Here is an 18,861-nt window from a genome sequence, read left to right as displayed (position 1 = left end):
GATCCCCAGCTTGGGCCACCAGGCCTCCCAGTTTTCTACCACATCCACCCCTACCTTTGAAACAAGTCTGTTTCAAGTGGGAGCCAGAGGTAGGTGGATCCTAGGCCCCCAAGTCCTGGGATCAAAGGGATGCGCCACCACCCAGCTCTTGAAAAGGACCTTGTTCTTCATTTGGGTACAAACTGACCTCTGACCCATGTCTCCCACTTTCTTTCTCTTTAAAATTTGGTTTTATTTTGTGTGTCTTGCTAGACTGTATGCCTGTTCATCACGGGCATGTGTGGGGGCATGTGTGGTGCCCTCAGAGATCAGAGGAGGACATTGGATTCCCTAGGACGGGAGTTATGAATAGCTGTGAACCATGTGGATGCTGGGAATGGAAGCAAGGTTCTTCCCAAGAGCCAAAAGTGCTCTTAAACACTGAGTCATCTCTCCAGCCCCTCTGCCAGCTCCTTACTCTCTGGTGAAAGAATTAAATTCCTCTACCACATAAACAGCTTTAGTGAACTGGGCTTGGTGGTACACACCCTAAATCCCAGCACTCAGGAGGCCAGGGCAGGCTGATTGATCTCTGAGGTCAGCCAGGCCTACAAAATGAGTTCCAGTACATCCAGGGCTATGCAGAGACTCTGTCCCCAAAACAAAAACAACAGTAACATAAAAACTTGGATTTTGTGGGTCATGATGGTACACTTGTAACTTCTGTCGACGACAGGACGACTGCCCAAAGTGTGAGGGCAGCCTGGTCCACACAGTGTGTTCCAGGTCAACCGAGGCTTCAGGGTGACACCTTAGCCTAAAACCAAGAAAAGACAACAATAAACCCTGGAGTTTTGAGTCTTACGTCCACAAAGAGGAAGATATTTTAGTATTGAGTTCTTCATCTCAAGTAAAATGACCATCAATCAGGAAGCTCTTCCACAACCTGCTCAGAAGCGCTGCACGCACGCATTTAATCCCGGCACTCAGGAGGCAGAGGTGGGTGAGTCTTTTGGAGACCTACCTATATACCGCTAGGGCTATATAGTGAAATCTTGTCGTTAGGGGGGAAAAGTGTCTTTCCTACCACCACTTGGCACCATCAACATGCCCTTAAGGACTGCCCTGTGCCTGGACCACGGAAGAGACAAGAGTTGTGACTGGCCCAAGACACCAGTTCTTTGCCTGAGAGTGGAGGCCAGCCTCGGGCTAGCTAAGACGTGGGTTTAGATGCGAATACCCACCTGGAAATGGCTTTGCACACTGTCCTGGATGTAAACACTGGTATGACCCTAACCGTGGACGTCAGCCTACGACTGAACGGTGGCAAGCAGCCTGGCCTATTGGCCTCCGTCCAGCCTTCGCCGCTTCCCGTTTCTGCCCTCACTTTCCCTAGCAGCGTTTACTTCTTTCCCTTCTCAAAGCCACAGCCTACTTTCCATTTCGGGACACACCGGGGAAAACGGCCGACGGCCACGCATCACATGGCCGGTGGGTCACGTGACAGCGACCGACATGTGACGCATCACAAGCGAAGCGGAGGCTCGGGGGAGAGGTGGGGAGGAAGCGGGCGGCAGCCGGGGACGCTCTCGCGAGACCCCCTCCCCCTCGGCTCACGTGACCGGCGGGCGCGGCGCTGCTCACGTGACAGGCGCTGCCGGCCGCAGGGTCCTCTCTGTGCCGGCGCCGCAGCTGCCGGGCCTCTCGAGTCGGTGGACGCGCCCTCCCGCCGGCCTCGCAACCGCCGCATCCCGGCCTCGGCTGCGTCGCGCCATGGCGGCCCCCGGCGCCCGGCGGCCGCTGCTCCTCTTGCTGCTCGGTGAGCCTTGGGAGGGCGGGAGGGCCGGGCGGGGTCGGCGTCTCGGGACGAACGGGAAGGGGCGCCAGACCGGCTGGGAACGGGGCGCCCGGGCCGCGGGCGTCGAGCAGGCCTCGAGCCTCCTGCCGGCCCGGCAATGGTGCTTGCGGTCTCGGAGCCCGGGCGGGCCGCAGGACTCGGGTGCGCGTTGGGAGCCCAGCCTTCGCCCCCTGAGACTCTCGAGTTCCCGGTGGGCAGTGCTGCTGGCACCCGGGCTACCTTGTGAGCCCTGCCTGAGGTGCCCTTCCTTCCTCACCGCCGGACCTCAGCAACGCGAAGGGTTTAGCTGCAGTGCCCGCATCTGCAGGACCCGAGAGAGGTGGCTGGCGAGAGTTCACCTGGGCCACTTAGGGACGGGTACTCCTGGGCACACATGCTCACGAATTCCCGAGCACCTCTTAAGACCCGTCAGACCCCCCCAAATTCTGTGACTTTGTGGAATTTGGGTCCCCTCCCTTTTTTTTTTCTGCGGTGTGAAATGAACTCCTCATCTCAGAAGAGAGGCGCGCTTACCCCGGCGGTCTCAAACTTTGCTAAGGGACTTGTGACCCTTCACAGTTCAGGAGCTGTAACTAGAATAGGAATTGCTGAAACAAGTTCGGTCGTGTCGCAATGGCTTCATGAGAAGAGCTCACAGGGCTTGGGGATGTAACTCAGCCATACAGTAACTAACTTACAGTAACATTACTTGTGGGCCCGGAGTCAAATCGCCAGCACAGCCAGAACTACATAAAACCCTTAGACTGTATATACTTTTTTAAAAAACAAAACAAAAACTAGGACCTCAGCCATGTAGAACAGGCTGACCTGAGTTCAGAGTTCCGCCGGCATCTGCTTCCCAAGAGCTGGGGTTAAAGCCTTGGGACACCATGCCAGGCCTCGTTTGATCTTTTTAAAGCTAACCTCTGGCTGGCGTGGTGGCTTCTGCCTCTAATCAAGCACTAGGGAAACAGAAGGTACTCTTTAACAGGCCAGTCGGGTATGTGCCCTGAGTACTGAGTTGCAGGACAGCCAGGACTAGAGACCCTGCCGCTAAATAAACAATAGATAACTAGAACTAGCTAGTGGTGCCTCACTCTTGTTAGACTTGGGAAGCTGAGGCAGGGGAATTTCGAATTAGAGGTCAACCTGGGTTAGGTAGTTAAATCCTTTTTATTTATTTTTTGCTGGACGTGGTGGTTAATGCCTGAAATCCTAACACTTAGCAGGTGAATGTAGGAGAATTTCTGTGAATTGGAGGCCAGCCTAGGCTACAGGGTGAGACACTTTCTCAAACATCAAATTAAGTGGAGAGAAAACTCAGTGACACTGAGTACTGTACTCCATGAGTTATGTCCCAGCTTTCACAAAAGCACTTTAACAAGTTTGCTTTAGCTCTTACTTAAATCTTTATTTCAATTTCATAACTTCAAAAATAATTTTATCTTTAGAAAAATTCTATCTTTGAAATTATTCATTGTTCCTGCATAGTTTTTAGCCCCGCTAAGCTGCCGTTGTGTTTGGGTACTTACTAGAAAGCAGCCTCGTGTGAACCGAAACTAGTGTGTTTGGTTGCCTAGTGGGACTACCTGTTAAGTTGTTGGCTGACCCCCTGACCTTCCCCTTTCTGGATGAGCTCTGCCAGCCTAGAGGTCTGAGAAGTCTGCTAATTAATAGTGTTAGCCTGGACCGTGGGATCTTGAGCTCTTCCCCTAGATTGGCGCTCAAACGTCCTGTGGTCCTGCAATTTTGAATTGATACCCAATTGTTATCCTGAGCTGGCCTTTTAACTATGCATATGTAGACTGTAGCTCCTGGCACCTGTCCTGGGAATGGCCATCTACTTTGTCCAGTTCAGAGCCCCGGCCTCCTGTCCTGACACAGGCCCGTGGGTGGTGCTGTCATGACGACGTGCCCAGCTTGATAGCAGTGGTCCTGAGCTGGATCTGAGCAAAGGCGGCTGTCTGGCAGTGCGACTCTTGTCTTTTCTCCACAGCAGCTTGCACAGCACGGTGCAGCCTTGTGGAAGCTCGCCAGCAGGGAGGGAAGCTGCTCCTCTCGAGGTGGCAGTTCAGTGCCTGCGGTGGAACTTTGGTCTTGAAGTGTTCAGTGGTGATTTATGTGTCTCTAGATAAGAAACCTGGTTTAAAGGAATCAAGCCAAGATAAGTTAGGGTGTGGCTGGTTGGTGACGGGGTCTCCCTGTGTAAAACTGGCTTCAAAAATACTCCCTCACCAAGTGCTGCAGAAGCAGCACTGTCAGCAGCCACACACTGAAGCCAACAAAATTTGGACCACTCACTTGCTTTAGTACCACCTCTGGGCCTCTCCATCTCAGCAGGAGGGATTATCATAGTAACTGTCTTTTAGGGTTGTTATAGTAACCTGATGGAAACATGGTTTGTCATAAAGTAAGTGTGTCACAAGTAGTTGTTAAGCAGGTCTTCATAGTAGCAACACACTTGAGTCCAAGAATTCCAGGACATCCTTGACAAAGAAGCAAGAGAGCCCCCCAAACAAAAGTGAGTCAGTAGCAAGGCTTTTTGATAAAAGGGTGAACTGTTGAGAGTGTCAGGCAGCCTTGAGGCTGTGCTCTTCCTGTCTCAGTTGTGTAATGGGGTGGTTAGGTGGCTGCTCCTGGCCCAAGGTCACGCAGCAGTAACTGAAGAGCTTCAGGCTTGAGCTGCCTGCTTCCCACTGCCTCGCTAGGTACAGGGAAGGGGATTTCCTGTAATGCGTTGTTTTGAAAGAACTAACCAGGATTGCCCTTTGACCCCTGGAGAAATGAGAAAGGAACGGATTGTCATTAGTAGACAAGTGGGATTCCTAACAGCTGATCCTGTCCCGGGCCCAGGATTGCCATAGGCATTGTAACTGATTCAAAAAAAGCTCTTTTTGTTAAAAGTTTTAAATTTTGCACGTTAAATAATTTTTTTAAAGATTCATTTTTATGTATATGATTGTTTGCCTGCATGTACAATGTGCCTAGTGCTTGTGGAGGTCAGAAGAGGGCACGGGATCCCCTGGTATTGAGTTACAGGTGGGCAGATGGTTGTGAACCACCATGTAGGTGCTGAGAAGCTCAGGTCTTCTGAAGCAATGAGTGCTCTAAGTCACCAAGCCATCTCTTAGCCCCATTTTATTTACAAAGTTTATCTTTTTATTTTATACATGTGTGTTTTGCCTGCATGTATGTCTGTGCACTGTGTGTATGCAGTGCCTACAGAGGCCAGAAGAGAGAGAGCATCAGATCTTGTGGATCTGGAATCCTTGTGAGCTGCCATGTTGTTGCTGGGAACTGAATCTGGGTCCTCTGAAAGAGCAACACCAGTGCTCTTAACTGCTGAGCCATCCCCCCCCCCCATTTTATTTTATTGTTCTATGTAGTAGAACTAAAGACAGTTCATTAAGAAAAACTCACCAGGGAATGGTAGCAGCTAGTGAGCTAGTGACTTGGGAATGTTCTCAAAAGCCACAAAGTTTATTTTAATTTATAGTAATACTTTGTTTTCCTTTGAATATGGATGTGTACTGCTTTGATTGACAAATTTCTATGCTGACAAGAAAACTCAAGAAAAGACAGCCTAGTTAAAGCTGGACTGTGTGCTCCCATAGGGCGTCTGTTGTGTTGGCGAGTGTGACCTCGGGATGTTGTAAGGACTAGGAAGCCTTGGGCTTGCAAATACTCACTGTTCCTGCCACTGGTCAGGCTACGGGTTTGGGGCTTGGGGTTTTTGGTGTTTTCTTTTTTAATAAGCTATTTTGTGTATGTGTGAGAGGTGCTAACAGAGGCCAGAAGAGGATGTTGGACCCCATGTAACTAGAGTTACAGATGGGTGTGAACTACCTAATGTGGGCACTGGGGCTTGAACTTGGGTCTTGGGGAAGAGCAGCAAGTAGTTTTGACCACTGAGCCATTTCCCTTACCCCTAGTTTCAGTTGTTTCTCTGAAACAGAAACTTGGTATGTAGCCGTAGGCTGCCCTAGAACTTGATGGGTGAACCAGGCTGCCTAAATACTTGTGTGATCCTTCTGTCTTTCCTATCTAGTTCTGGGATGACACATGTATGCCACCACACTAAGCAAGAGCTATTTGAGATATGGGAAGCTGAATTTAGAAAATGCCTTCATAAGATGGGGCTGTAGGCAAGCCTATAGGACATTTTTTTAAATTAGCAATTAATGGGTGAGTAACCAATCCATTGTGGGTGGTGCCACCCCTGGGCTGCTGGTCTTGGGTCTCATAAGAAAGCCAGGGGGAGCAAGCCAGTAAGCATCAACCCTCCATGGCCTCTGCATCAATTCCTGCCTCCAGGTCCCTGCCCTGTTTGGATTCCTGTCCTGATTTCCCTTCAGTGCTGAACAGAATGAACAGTGATACAGAAATGGAAGCCAGATAAATCTTCCCCAAGCTGCTTTTGGTCATGGTGGTTTTTTTAATTACCAATAGTAACCCTAACTATTCTGTTTTTAAGTGTTTATTTTTATGTATGTGCTTGAGAGACTTTATGTGTATTGCTTGTTCTTGGAGGGCAGAAGAGCGCTGGAGCTTCTAGTTAGCTCTTGGGTTTGGATAGTAGTTACTCTATAATTTTTAGTTTAGTATTTTTTTTTCCAAGTTGCAAGAGTGAAATAAATTGGGTTCATCAAAGTCCATTTGTTTTCTCAGGAAGTAAGATTTTTCTATTTTGTTGTTGTTCATTTGAGGGTCTTGCTGTGTTTCCCTCTTGGACTCTGAGTTTACTATGTAGAATATCCCAGCCTGGAACTTATGCTCCTGCCTCACCCTGAGGTAGACATCTCAGGCCCCAGATGTGTCAGTGTCCTTGGAAGGAGTGTGTGCAAGCTTGTGACAACGATGGCTGATAAGCCTGTGCAGTTGTATGCCTTTAGAGTGAGCAGACGTACCTGGCTTTGTTCATCTGTAACTGTAATGAAGCTTACCAGTTGTCAAAGTGTCCCCCCCTCCTGTTTTGTTTGTTTGTTTGTTTGTTTGGAGACAGGGTCTGGCTTTGTGATTTTTATCTGACTATGTGTAGACCAGGCTGGCCTCTAATTCACCCAGCTGCCTCCTGGGTGCTGGGACTATAATAAAGGGGTGAGGGGTGAGCACTTCTGTGCTCAGTCAAACTCGCTGCTGGGCATCTCGATTAGGAGAGTGGGGTTGTTAGTTTGTAGTGGGTCTCTACCCTGCAGGTGGCCGACTGGAGATCTCTGCCTCAGCTTCGTCAGTGCTAGGATTATGGTGTGAGATTTACTAGCTTTACTTAAAAAGCCAGAGTGGAGCTGTCCTGCACTGTTCACTTGAAAACCTTCAGAGCCTCCAAATGTCCTTGAACCTCCACAAATAGGGCAGCCCTCACTTGTATGGACTGAGGATGTGCCCAGTGTCCCTCAGCCATGCTGGTGGAATCCAGACACTGAGCTCAGTTCTTCTTTTGCCACAACCCTGATCTGAGGTCAAAACTAGCCACACTGTAGCTATTAGTTGCAGACTCTCCCTGAGCTCCTCTGAGGCTGATGCTTGCTTGGCTTGAGGTGGACCTTTTAGACTCTATCATGTCCTATAGATAGATTCTCTGGGAGACATGTGCCTAGGGTAAGTACCCTGATACCAGCACGCAGGAGCTATAGGCGGGGTTGGCAAGTTGATGGCATTTTTCTATGGGCTCCAGGGTTGGGAGGTTAGAAGGACACCAGCCTATAATCCACTGGTCTGGTTCAGTGTTTACCAAATACCATGAATCTTAATAAGAGTTACAGAAAACAGTAATACCAGCTGTGCATTGAAGTCGGTGTGTGATTGTTTCTTTTTACTGGAAGCAGCAGGCCTTGCACACGGTGCCTCAGCATTGTTTGTGGTGAAAGACAACAATGGCACAGCTTGTATAATGGCTAACTTCTCTGCCTCCTTCCGGACCATCTACGAGACTGGACATGGCTCTCAGGTAGGAGACACCAACATTTGTGGGACTCTGAAAAATTACCCAACCTTGGTCTGCCCTTCTCACTTGGGCTTCTAGCTTCTAGGTCCATAGGTGATCTCTACTGTTTCTGCATCCACAGCAAACCATTTGCATTCTGTTTCCACTGTTCAGTGACCACATTTTCTGGGTTTCTTCATGGTTGTTTTATAACCACCTTGTAGAACCTCATGGTAGTCGACAAGTTTGCCAAATACTTTACTGGTGCACCTTGGTGAGCTTTCTTAATCTTTTTTTTTTTTTAATTATTTATTTATTATGTATACAATATTCTGTCTGTGTGTTTGCCTGACGGCCAGAAGAGGGCGCCAGACCTCTTTACGGATGGTTAAATCCCATGTGGTTGCTGGGAATTGAACTCAGGACCTTTGGAAGAGCAGGCAATGCTCTTAACCACTGAGCCATCTCTCCAGCCCCATTGGTGAGCTTTCTTAATAGTTTTCATGGCCAATATATAGCTCTACATTTCTTGATCTTCATTTGCTCCAGACAGTCACTGTGTTCCAAGAGATGTATTCTGTGTGGTGGCTTGGCTTGATGAGCAATGCTAGACTGTGTTCCTTTAAGAACCTGGTGGCACACACCTTTAATCCAAGCAGTCAGTCGGGAGACAGAGGCAGGCAAACCTTTGTTGATTTTTTTTGTTTGTTTGTTTTGTTTTGTTTTTACTTTTTAAAGACAGGGTTTTTCTTGTGTAGCTCTGGCCTGGAACTCACAGAGATCTGCCTGCTTCTGCCTCCTGAGTGCTGGGATTAAAGGCGTGCGCCATCACTGCCAGGCCAGGCAAATCTTTTAATTCAAGGCCAGCCTGGTGTACAAAGCTGAGATTCTGACCAGTCAGAAAAGCTTGGTGAGACCCTGTACCAACAAATAAACAAGCAAAAGATGTTCTTGGTGGTTACATTAAAGCGGGTTTGTGTTTACATGCTGAGTACAGACTTTATATAGTTCTTAGATTGCTAGCAGATGATCAGCCTGTATTTTAAATTTAATTCTAATTACCTGTTAGTGGGCATTTCACATACTCATTATATGTTATTACCTTCTTAAATGCATCCCTGGATCACGAGATATACCACACCTGTAAAGAACCAGGAGTTCAGGCCTAGCCTGGGCTACATGAAACCTATCTCAATAAATTCAACCCTGAATCACATTTTTTTTTCAGTTCTTGGTTGGAAGTGTCATGTTTTCTCATGCAGCCCCATATAGCAACACTCAGTTCTCCACTGGAGGCTAGTAGGAACTAGGTCTGCAGGACTGCTGTTTCTTAGAGCTGCTGGATCCCTAACTCATTTGTACTGGTTACTGTGTAAATATGGAAAGACTTGGTCACACAGAAATCTCTTGTAGTAAATAATTGTCCAAGCTTATGTAAGCTTCTGAGTACTTTTTATTTTACTTATTTTTTGTAAATAAGTGTTTGCATATGTCTATGCAGTACATGTGTGCAATATCCATGAAGACCAGAAGAGGGCATCAGATCCACTGGAACTGCAGTTCAAGATAGTTGTGAGCGACCATGTGGATGCTGGGAATTTAATCCAGGTCTTCTGAAAGAGCAGCCAGTGCTCTCAACCTCTGAGCAATCACTCCAGCCCCTCTATAGTTTACTTTTTAAATTTACATATGCGTGTGCTCAACTTGTGCGTGTGTGTGTGTGTGTGTGTGTGTGTGTGTGTGTGTGTGCACACGTGTACATATACACTTTGTGAGCAGTCTGCCACAGTGCATGGATAGAAGCTAGAGGACAGCTTGGTGGAATTGGCCTTTCTACCATGTGGGCCGTGGGCCCTGGTATTGCACTTAGGTTACTGGGCCTGGTGGCAGGTGTATTTACCCACTGAGCCATTTTACCTGCCTCAGCTTTTTACTTACTTCTCTTATGTGGTTTTGAGGCCTGGGGCTGATGAGGGTGTGTGGATGGGTGGGCTGGTGGTTGGATTGTGAATGATGGGATCTCACATACCCCATTGTGACCTGAAATCCCTGATCCTCTAGCTTCCCACTCCCAAGTCTTGCCAATCCAAGTCTGGGATTATAGTGTTGCCCCATCTGGCTTGAGTTGTGCAATGCTGGAGAGCAAGGCTGGGGCTTCATGCACGCTAGACAAGTGCTGTACCAGCCGAGCTTGCTCTCTCACCCCAGGAAACTTTCTTTAAAGAGACACTTTGTCCTAAAAAAAAAAAAAGTAGCATCAGTTAGATTCTTTACTTTCAAGATAACTTTTGCTTTGGTTCTGTTATAACTTAAAATTAATTTGCTAGTATATTTTTTTTGCTAGTATATTTTTTAAAAAATTTATGCTGTATTTTATTACACAGCCTTGGCCAGCCTCAAAGTATGATCTTCCTGCCTCAGCCTCCCGAGTATTAGAATGAAGCTGTGCACACAGTGAATGAGAAGCAGATTTAGCTATGACTAATAAGTCATTCTCTCTCCCTTGATTCACTTGTCAGCCTATTTCTGTCGGTGACACTGCAGGGAGCTTTTTATCGGTTATGTTCAAACTGCATACTTTATAAACACTGTCTCTGTACTAGACCCACCACTGTCTGTCAGTGTTTCAGAGTAGACGGTTCCTAGTACACAGGGATGCATGCATTGAACTGCCCTGTATTCCAGCAGTCTGCACTAATGCTGTGCCACAGACAGTGTTTGTAAATGACCACTTGAGCACTGGTGGACGGTTAAGTTTCTATCAGTGGACACCCAGAGCCCCCTTTGGCAGCATGTATTCTCAGTGTGTTGTGTTGGAATTGTCCTCATTCTAGAACTCAACCATCGATCTGCCACCCTCCGCAGAAGTACTGAACAGCAGCAGTTCTTGTGGTAGAGAAAATGCTTCTGAATCCAGCCTCACTGTTGCTTTTGGAAGCGGGTATCTACTGACGCTCAACTTCACGAGAAATGCAACCCGTTACCGTGTCCAGCACATGCGCTTCACATACAACTTGTCAGACACACAGCATTTCCCCAATGCCAGCGCCAAAGGTGGGACCTCTGTGGTAACCCCATGCCTGGAGGGATGGGTGGAGGACCGGCCTTTCCAAGAGCCACGCGAGGGTCTCTTAGGTCCCTGCCTTTCTTAGTCCTGACATCCTTTTTCTCTTCTGTCCCTTTCTTTTAGATGCTGGCCAGAGCCTAAGTATGTTTTCTCTGTACTTCAGGCTTTTTTACTCCCCACTGTGGCTGACTGCATGCTGGTTTGCAGCTGATGGCATGGCTCTTCCTTTTCCGTTTCTCCACCTTCCTCCCTCAGTTAGCCTCTGAGATTTACAGCTTGCTTGCCCTGAGTTTTTTTCTTTTCCACTAGTAAACTGTCTTTAAGCTTCAAAAGAAAAGAAAGAATACAAATGGTGATAAATAAGTCACATTTTACTAAGTACTACCTACAGTTAAAAATTGTGTGTTTTGTTTTGTTTGTTGATTTGGATCTAGGGATCCACTCCGTAGACTCCACAACTGACATCAAGGCAGACATCAATAAAACATATCGATGCTTGAGTGCGACCGAGGTCCACATAGGCAATGTGACCATCACACTCCGTGATGTCACTATCCAGGCCTACCTGTCGAATAGCAACTTCAGCAAAGAAGGTAAGGTGCTTGGCTGAGGTGTCCACAGGGCAGTGAGACTGTGCCACCACCTGGCAGCTCTTCTGCTTTTACTAGATGCCTTTTACCTTCTGCATTTGAAGGTGAGAGTGGGTACGTCCCGGTGAAGAGGCGAGAGCATGGGATTAAACACTTGGTCTCAGTCACCCTTGGAATGTGAAAGAGTGATCCTGTGAGCCAGTTTCCTTAGACCAGCTCAGGCAAGCTCAGGGTTGGCTTCACCTTAGGAGGTATGGCCCCTGGCCTATACCTGTTGACTAAGCTGGTGATCCCTGATGCTATTTTGCCCCAAATCCAATCAGCTCTGAAATTGTCCATTGGACAGGTGAGGGTATGTGATTTGTCTAAGATTTACTTGACCTAACAGCCTTCCAAAAATCCAGACTTGCCCTGATTGGCTTTTCTTCTCAGGCTTCCTCAGCAACCCTGATGGAAGACTGTGACGTGACTGCTGGAGGAGCTGACTCAGGCTGTCTTTCAGCTTTGTCAGTGGAGGGTCAGGGTGTAGCACGTATTTTCTCCGCAGGTTACACAAGTGCGGGCCCTGTTCTGCCACCTAAACAAAGAAAGTGTTTCATTCATACATAGGGAGCTGTTGTGAAGTCAGTGTCTAGAAACAAGGCTTTGCTGTGACATTGTCACCCCTTTTGTTTTGTTGAGACAGTCTTTTTTTTTTTTTTTTTGGTTCCTGTCCTGGAACTAGCTCTTATAGACCATGCTGGCCTCAAACTCACAGAGATCCGCCTGCCTCTGCCTTCCAAGTGCTGGGATTAAAGGCCTGCGCCACCACCACCACCGGCTATTCTGATTGTCCTTAAGATCAGAGAGTAGACCAGGCTGGCCTCAAATTTACAGAGATTTACCTGCCTCTGCTTTCCAAGTGCTGGGATTAAAGGTGTGCGATACCGTGCCTGGTGGCATAGCCATTTGCACTAGTTACAGGTGCTCCTGCACTGATGTAAGCAAACCCCAGTTGTGATAGAGTCCTCACCTGAAATACGTACTGTCATGTTACAGATAGCACTGGTTTTTTATTGTTTGTTTTGAGACAGGGCTTCTCTGTAGTTTTGGAGCCTTTCCTAGAGCTAACTCTTGTAGACAAGGCTGGCCTCCAACTCACAGAGATCCACCTGCCTCTGCCTCCCAAGTGCTGGATTAAAGGAGTGCGCCACTACCGCCTGGCTTTTGTTTTGTTTTTTTCAGGGTTTTTTTTCCCCTTTCTAAAAAATCATGGGTTTTTGTTTTGTTTTGTTTTGATAAGATTTATTTATTATGTATACAATATTCTGCCTGCATGTATGCCTCCAGGCCAGAAGAGGGCATCAGATCTCATTACAGGTGATTAAAGCACTGTATGGTTGCTGGGAATTGAACTCAGGACCTTTGGAAGAGCAGCCATTGATGGCTTTTAACACTCTTTTGGTTTCCTAAGCAGGGTTTCTCTGTATAACAGTCCTAGCTGTCCTCTGTAGACCAGGCTGGCCTCAAACTCACAGAGATCTGCTAACCTCTGCCTCTAGAATGCCACAGTATACACTCTTAACCATCGAGCCTGTCTCTATAGCCTGATCATTCATGTCTTAATCTTGAAGGTTTGTTAGGTGAAACTTAAGCATACTAGACGCCTCTTCCATGACCTTGAAAAGTTATGAATAACAAACAGCATGTAAAAACAGACTTCCCCTCCCCTTCTCTCCCCTCCTCTCCTACTCACCTACTATCTTCTCTTCTCCAGGCTCTTGCACACACACCCTTGCCGATAGTACTAGACTGTAGTTAGTTCGTGTTTTAACAAATGACAGGCCTAGCCAGGGTCTGACTGTCAGGAACCCCTGTCTTGTTTCTAGCACAGTGCCTTCCTTATGATAGCTCAGTGTGAACACTTGAATTCAAGCTACCTTCATCACCCCCTAGTGACAGGGTGAAGTTTTCTCTTGGCCTCATCTCATAGTATAAGTTTTGTGTGCCTGTGTGCCCATGGAGAAGGGAGGCTAAGATGGGAAAATGTGTGGGACGGGGCAGGTGCTGACAGGTGGGCTAGGGTGCTCTGGGTCCTCTCTGCTCTACTGCCTAGGACCTGCTGTCCATATATCTGGCAATTGTGGGTGGGAAGTGTCCTGCAGAGTTTATAAGTGGGTCTTTCCACTTCTGACAAGCCTTCCAGCATCTGAGGTAGTCATAAGCAAACTTGACTTCTTTATTGTCCCTGCAGAGACACACTGCACGCAGGATGGACCTTCCCCAACCCCTGTGCCACCTAGCCCCTTGCCACCACTTGTGCCCACAAACCCCACTGTGGCTAAGTACAATGTGACTGGTGAAAACGGAACCTGCCTGCTTGCCTCTATGGCGCTACAGCTGAACATCACCTACTTGAAGAAGGACAACAACACGGTAGGAGGAGTGGGGGTTGGTTTATTCATGAGAGGAATATGGTGATGTAGGTTGTGGTGCAGAATAAGAGGCACTGCTGATCTGAGCCCCGTGTGCACTTCTGTCTATCGTTCTGAGTCTTGAGCTGCACTTGTGTGATGGGGCTGTGGCAAACCATCTGCCCAGGAAAGCCTTGCTGCTAACTAGCCACCTCACACAAGTGCCTACATCCTAGTGGGAGCATTGTTACACTTCTGAAGTTGTCTGTCCCCTGACAGGAACAGTATCTGTGGGGATGGGAGAAGGTTGTTGGTTTGAATTTTACAGTGTCTTATTCAGCCAGGCCAAGGTTGTATGCACCTGTAGTCTTGGCTGTTCAGAAAGGTAAGCCTAAAGCAGAAGGGCCTGTGGAGAATGGTAGGAAAAGCACTGGGGTCTGTTTAGTCAGCGCTCTCTAGAGATATAGAGTGTTTATCTGTAAGCCTTGTTAGTAAGTCCCTTGTTTATATTACATACATGTATAATATATATTTATATTATAGATAGATGAATAGATTAGTGGATGGGGGGATGTCTTAGAGTGTCTGTTGCTGTGCAGAGACACCATGATCACAGCCACTCTTGGAAAGCATTTCATTGGGGCTGGCTTACAGTTCAGCGGTTTAGTCCATAATCACCATGGCAGGAAGCATGGTGGCAGGCAGCCAGACATGGTGCTGGAGAGGTAGCTGAAAGTTCTATGTCTGGATCTGCAGACAGAGGAAAAGACAGCCACTAGGCCTGGCTTGAGCTTCTGTAATCTCAGAGCCCATTCCCAGTGACATAGCTTCTGCAAGGCCACACCTCCTAATTGTGGCACTATTTATGGGCCTGTGAGGGGCCATTTTATTTCATCCACCCCATTGTGTATGCTATATGATTTCTAAGAATAGGCTTGGTCCTGCTAACCCAACAATGACTGTCTACCAATGAAAGGTCCAAGAATCCAGTAGTTGTTCAGTGCACCAGGCTGAATGCCTCAGCTCTTCTTCCAGATACAGCAGAATCCCCAGATACAGCAGAATCCCAAAGAGTAGGCTCTAAAGCCAGTGATTGAATGAACTTGCTAGCAAGAGCAAACAGGCTAAAGCATGAGCTTCCTCCTCCCATGTCCTTTATACAGGCTGCCAGCAGAAGGTGTGACCCAGATTAAAAGTGGCTTTTCCCTGAGGAGGAAGGATTGCAGGAGCCAGAGGAGTCAAGGGCACCACAAGAAAAACCACAGAACCAACTAGTCTGGGTTCCTAGTGACTCATAGAAACTGAATGGGCAATGAGGGAGCCTGCATGGGTCTGACGTAGGCCCTCTGCTTATGTTATGGCTATGTAGCTTGGTCTTCTTGTGGGACAGTAAGAGTTGGGGCTGTCTCCGACTCTATGCCTGCTTTTAGGACCCTTTTCCTCCCACTGGGATGCCTCATCCAGCCTTAATATGAGCAGACATGCCTAGTCTTACTGCAACTTGATATGTCGTGTTTGGTTGATAGCCCTAGGAGACTTTCCCTTTTCTGAAGAGAAATGGTGGAGGAGTGGATGAGAGCCTGGAGGGGGCACTAGGAGGAGAGGAGAGAGGGTAAACTGGTCAGGAAATAATATATGAGGAAATAATAAATCAAGAAAAAAATTTAGGTGGGTCTTCCCACTTCAAATAATTTAATTAAGAAGAAACTTCTCACAAGTGTACTCAGCCACTTGGGTTTTAGTAATTCCAGGTATTGTCAAGTCGACACCGAGAATAGCCACCATAGGGTCCAGTCCAAGCCTCTGGTGCAAGGTAGCATTCTGAATAGTAGCACTATTCAGAACCCAGGAATCTCTGGACAGGTGTGGTTAATAGTTCTCCTGGCTTGTTCAAGTGGGTGTTATCACTTCATTAGCCATTGGTGGTCGTGTCTGTGGTTTGAGAGGGTCACCAGAGATTGGATTGATGACTTGTTTGCTTTTCTTGCCAGACTGTGACCAGAGCGTTCAACATCAGCCCAAATGACACATTTAATGGGACCTGCGGTATCTCTGTGGTGACCCTGAGAGTTGGGAACAACAGCACTCTCCTGCAGTTGAAGTTCGGGATGGTGAGGTTCTGTTCTAGTTTGTCAAGTGAGACATGCTCACTAGATTCCTCATGTGTCACCTTTTTCATGCCCTCGGTATGGGTGGCAGTCAGCAGAAGAGTTCAGTGCTTCCTCGGGAAAGAAGAGGTGGCTCTCTCCTTTCTGTCCATCCTGTGTGATAGGAGTTCTACCTTTCCTTCCTCACTTCTCACCAGCAAACATCCCTGACTTCATCTGCATATATCTAGGGAAGACCTATTGTGAGTTAGGTAATGGGGGTGGCTGCAAAGAGCAGAGTGTGAAGCCAGGCTGTGCCACCTGCTCCTCACTGCCGTTCTTTCTACTGCTTGTACCATCTCCTGGGAAGAGTCACATTTATAGTTTGCAAAGTCAAGGAAAGTTAATGGCTCATGGAGTATCTTTGTTTGTTTCTGTAGTCCTGGGTAATGTATGTGCCCGGAGCCTCCTGTGTGTCTCCCAACTGTATCCCAGCCAGCATAAACATTTTAATAAGATACACAAATGAACTCAATAATTTAATTTCTTATAAGAAAGTATGGAGCTGGACCATGGTGTCATATGCCTCTAATACCAGCACTCAGGAGACAGAGGCAAGCAGATCTCTAACTTCCAGGTCAGTCTGGTTTATGGAGTAGTTCCAGGACAGCAGGGCAACACAAAGGAATCCTGTCTAGAAAAAACAAAGTCTGGAATGGGCTAACCAAAATATATGCTGTTTTTGTGCTGCAAATGTAGATGTCCTATTAATCAGGTGCCTGGCGGGTGTCTTTTCTTATAGAATGCCACTTCGAGCCTGTTTTTCCTACAAGATGTCCAGTTGAACATGACTCTTCCCGATGCCAAAGGTGAGATTTGCTTCCTCCTTCCTGTGGTTCATGTGCTCCTTGCCCAGTGTAGCCCACGGTTGAGCGGACTCTGTCTCCCATTGCAGATTCCGCATTCTATGCCTCTAACAGTTCACTGAGAGCTCTTCAGGCCACGATCGGGAACTCGTACAAGTGCAACACTGAAGAGCACATCTTCGTCAGCCAGACCTTTTCCCTCAATGTCTTCAGTATTCAGGTCCAGGCTTTCAAAGTCGAAAGTGGCAGGTTTGGGTCTGGTAAGTAATATCCATAGTAACGGTAGCAACAGAAGCGTCTTAGATCTTCTTGTGGGACCAAGATGTCAGGGTGAGAAGCACCCTTTTTCTCCAGAGTGTTCCCCTCGTCCCATTGTGAGGAAGGAACTGCAGGCATAGGTATGTGAGGCAAGGGTGCCGTGGATGAGGAAAGACAGTGAGGAAAGTGACAGTAGTGGCTCTCTCTAAAAGTGGTTTTGAGGGACCTGTGCCTAGGTACAGCACAGCTGACCATTGGTCCAGAGTGTTTGGCACCGTTCATTCTAATTTGGGTGGAGCGTACCCGGGCTCTCCCAGGTGCACAGAGAACGCTCATGCCTGCAAATTTCCCAGAGGTAGTGAACTTGCTGTCCCTACCCAGGCCTCATCCTGTCCCCTCAGGAACAAGAGGGTGGGGAGGGTGGACTCCATAGTGAATACATTGGACTGTCTTTCTTGCAGTGGAAGAGTGTGTGCAGGATGGTAACAACATGTTGATCCCCATTGCTGTGGGCGGTGCCCTGGCAGGGCTGGTCCTCATCGTCCTCATCGCCTACCTCATCGGCAGGAAGAGGAGTCATGCTGGCTACCAGACCATCTAACCTGGTGGGCGGGCGGGTGCACCACAGACACACAGGGGTCTGTTCTTACATCCTGAGCTTAGATAGGTGTGGAAGGGAGGCACACTTTCTGGCAAACTGTTTTCAAATCTGCTTTATCAAATGTGAAGTTCATCTTGCAACATTTACTATGCACAAGGAATAACTATTGAAATGATGGTGTTAATTTTGCTAACTGGGTTAAATATTTTGCTAACTGGTTAAATGTTAATGTTACCAAAGTAGAGCTCTAAGGAGAACAAGAAGGTTTTTTGGAATCGCACAGGCTCCCCCATTTGACTTTTTAAGATTTGGTGTTTGGTTTCTTCATTCTTTTACTCGGATTTAGCCTTACAAAGGGAATTTCTGGTCTGAACCCTTGGGCCTGGTGAGGGCGGCTGATGGTTCGGCTGCACACTGCAGATGCCAGAAGGGGCGAGTGGGAAGCCCTGCCACCAAGGCGTACGCAGGCTCAACCTCTGGACATTCAGTTGGGCTGCTGGCCTGGGGGGCTGGCATCTGGCTGGGCACATTCACCAGTGTTTCGTGCTCTGCCACCCACGCGCTGGCACTTTTCTAAATAGAAAATGGCATTATTTTTATTTACTTTTTGTAAAGTGATTTCCAGTCTTCTGTTGGCATTCAGGGTGGCCCTGTTTCTGCACTGTGTACAATAATAGATTCACACTGCTGACCTGTCCTGCGGCGTAGGTGGGTTGTACACTGAGGACCAGCTCACGTGTAATGCATTGCTGTAACGATGCTAATAAAAAGTCTCCTTCTTTGTCTGTCTGGACCTTGTGCCTCTGTGATCCACCAAGAGAGCCCTCGGAGTGATGCTGATGGGGTTTGGGGACTGTGGGGGAGGTTGAAATTGTGTTGCTTATGTGCTTAGGTTTGGGACAGTGTTGGGATAGCCAGCCTTGTGCTTAGCAACCAGGAGAAAACTAAATGGTGGTTTATTGTTTTGTTTAGGAAATGTTACTGGTCATGGTTCTAGATGCTAGGTGGTTTGTTACTGTTTTGAGGCAGAATTTCATATAGCTCAGGATGGCCTTGAACTTTCTGTTCAATGGTTCTGTTAAAGGGTGCTTTAAGCTCCTGAGATGAGAAGCAGGTGCTACCATGTCTGCTTTTAGATGAGTCTTAATTAATGATGATGTGGCTATATAATTACAGTCTCCAGATGAGCCACACCTGTGTCACAAGAACCACTTACACATCAGACCTTGGCTGAGCCGAAGAGGCCAGCGCTGTTTCCTT

The 18,861-nt window shown here is 47.6% G+C and overlaps 1 protein-coding gene across 1 annotated transcript; it reads left to right on the top strand.

The window, feature by feature from the left end:
* The first annotated feature begins 1,615 nt into the window (after positions 1 to 1,615).
* On the top strand, positions 1,616 to 18,382 carry Lamp1 (lysosomal associated membrane protein 1). Its single transcript, XM_050137467.1, has 9 exons — positions 1,616 to 1,798; positions 7,642 to 7,763; positions 10,574 to 10,793; positions 11,241 to 11,399; positions 13,630 to 13,811; positions 15,781 to 15,900; positions 16,679 to 16,745; positions 16,832 to 17,002; positions 17,462 to 18,382. Exons 1-9 carry the CDS (start codon positions 1,753 to 1,755, stop codon positions 17,599 to 17,601), a joined length of 1,227 nt encoding a protein of 408 aa, XP_049993424.1. The 5' UTR covers positions 1,616 to 1,752; the 3' UTR covers positions 17,602 to 18,382.
* Positions 18,383 to 18,861: the final 479 nt, after the last annotated feature.

Source organism: Alexandromys fortis, unplaced genomic scaffold, assembly GCF_014885135.2.
Source record: "Alexandromys fortis isolate MF-2015 unplaced genomic scaffold, M_Fortis_MF-2015_v1.1 scaffold_3, whole genome shotgun sequence".
In the NCBI taxonomy this organism is placed as follows: Eukaryota; Metazoa; Chordata; class Mammalia; order Rodentia; family Cricetidae; genus Alexandromys; species Alexandromys fortis.
This window is presented reverse-complemented; position numbering and strand designations above follow the sequence as displayed.

What these genes read in the sequence shown, in the direction of transcription:
- Lamp1 (XM_050137467.1), top strand. Translation starts at nt 1,753, where the DNA reads ATGGCGGCCCCCGGCGCCCGGCGGCCGCTGCTCCTCTTGCTGCTCG. An exon ending in CCCCAATGCCAGCGCCAAAG is followed by an intron (nt 10,794 to 11,240) that starts GTGGGACCTCTG and finishes ATTTGGATCTAG; the next exon opens with GGATCCACTCCGTAGACTCC. An exon ending in GACTCTTCCCGATGCCAAAG is followed by an intron (nt 16,746 to 16,831) that starts GTGAGATTTGCT and finishes CTCCCATTGCAG; the next exon opens with ATTCCGCATTCTATGCCTCT.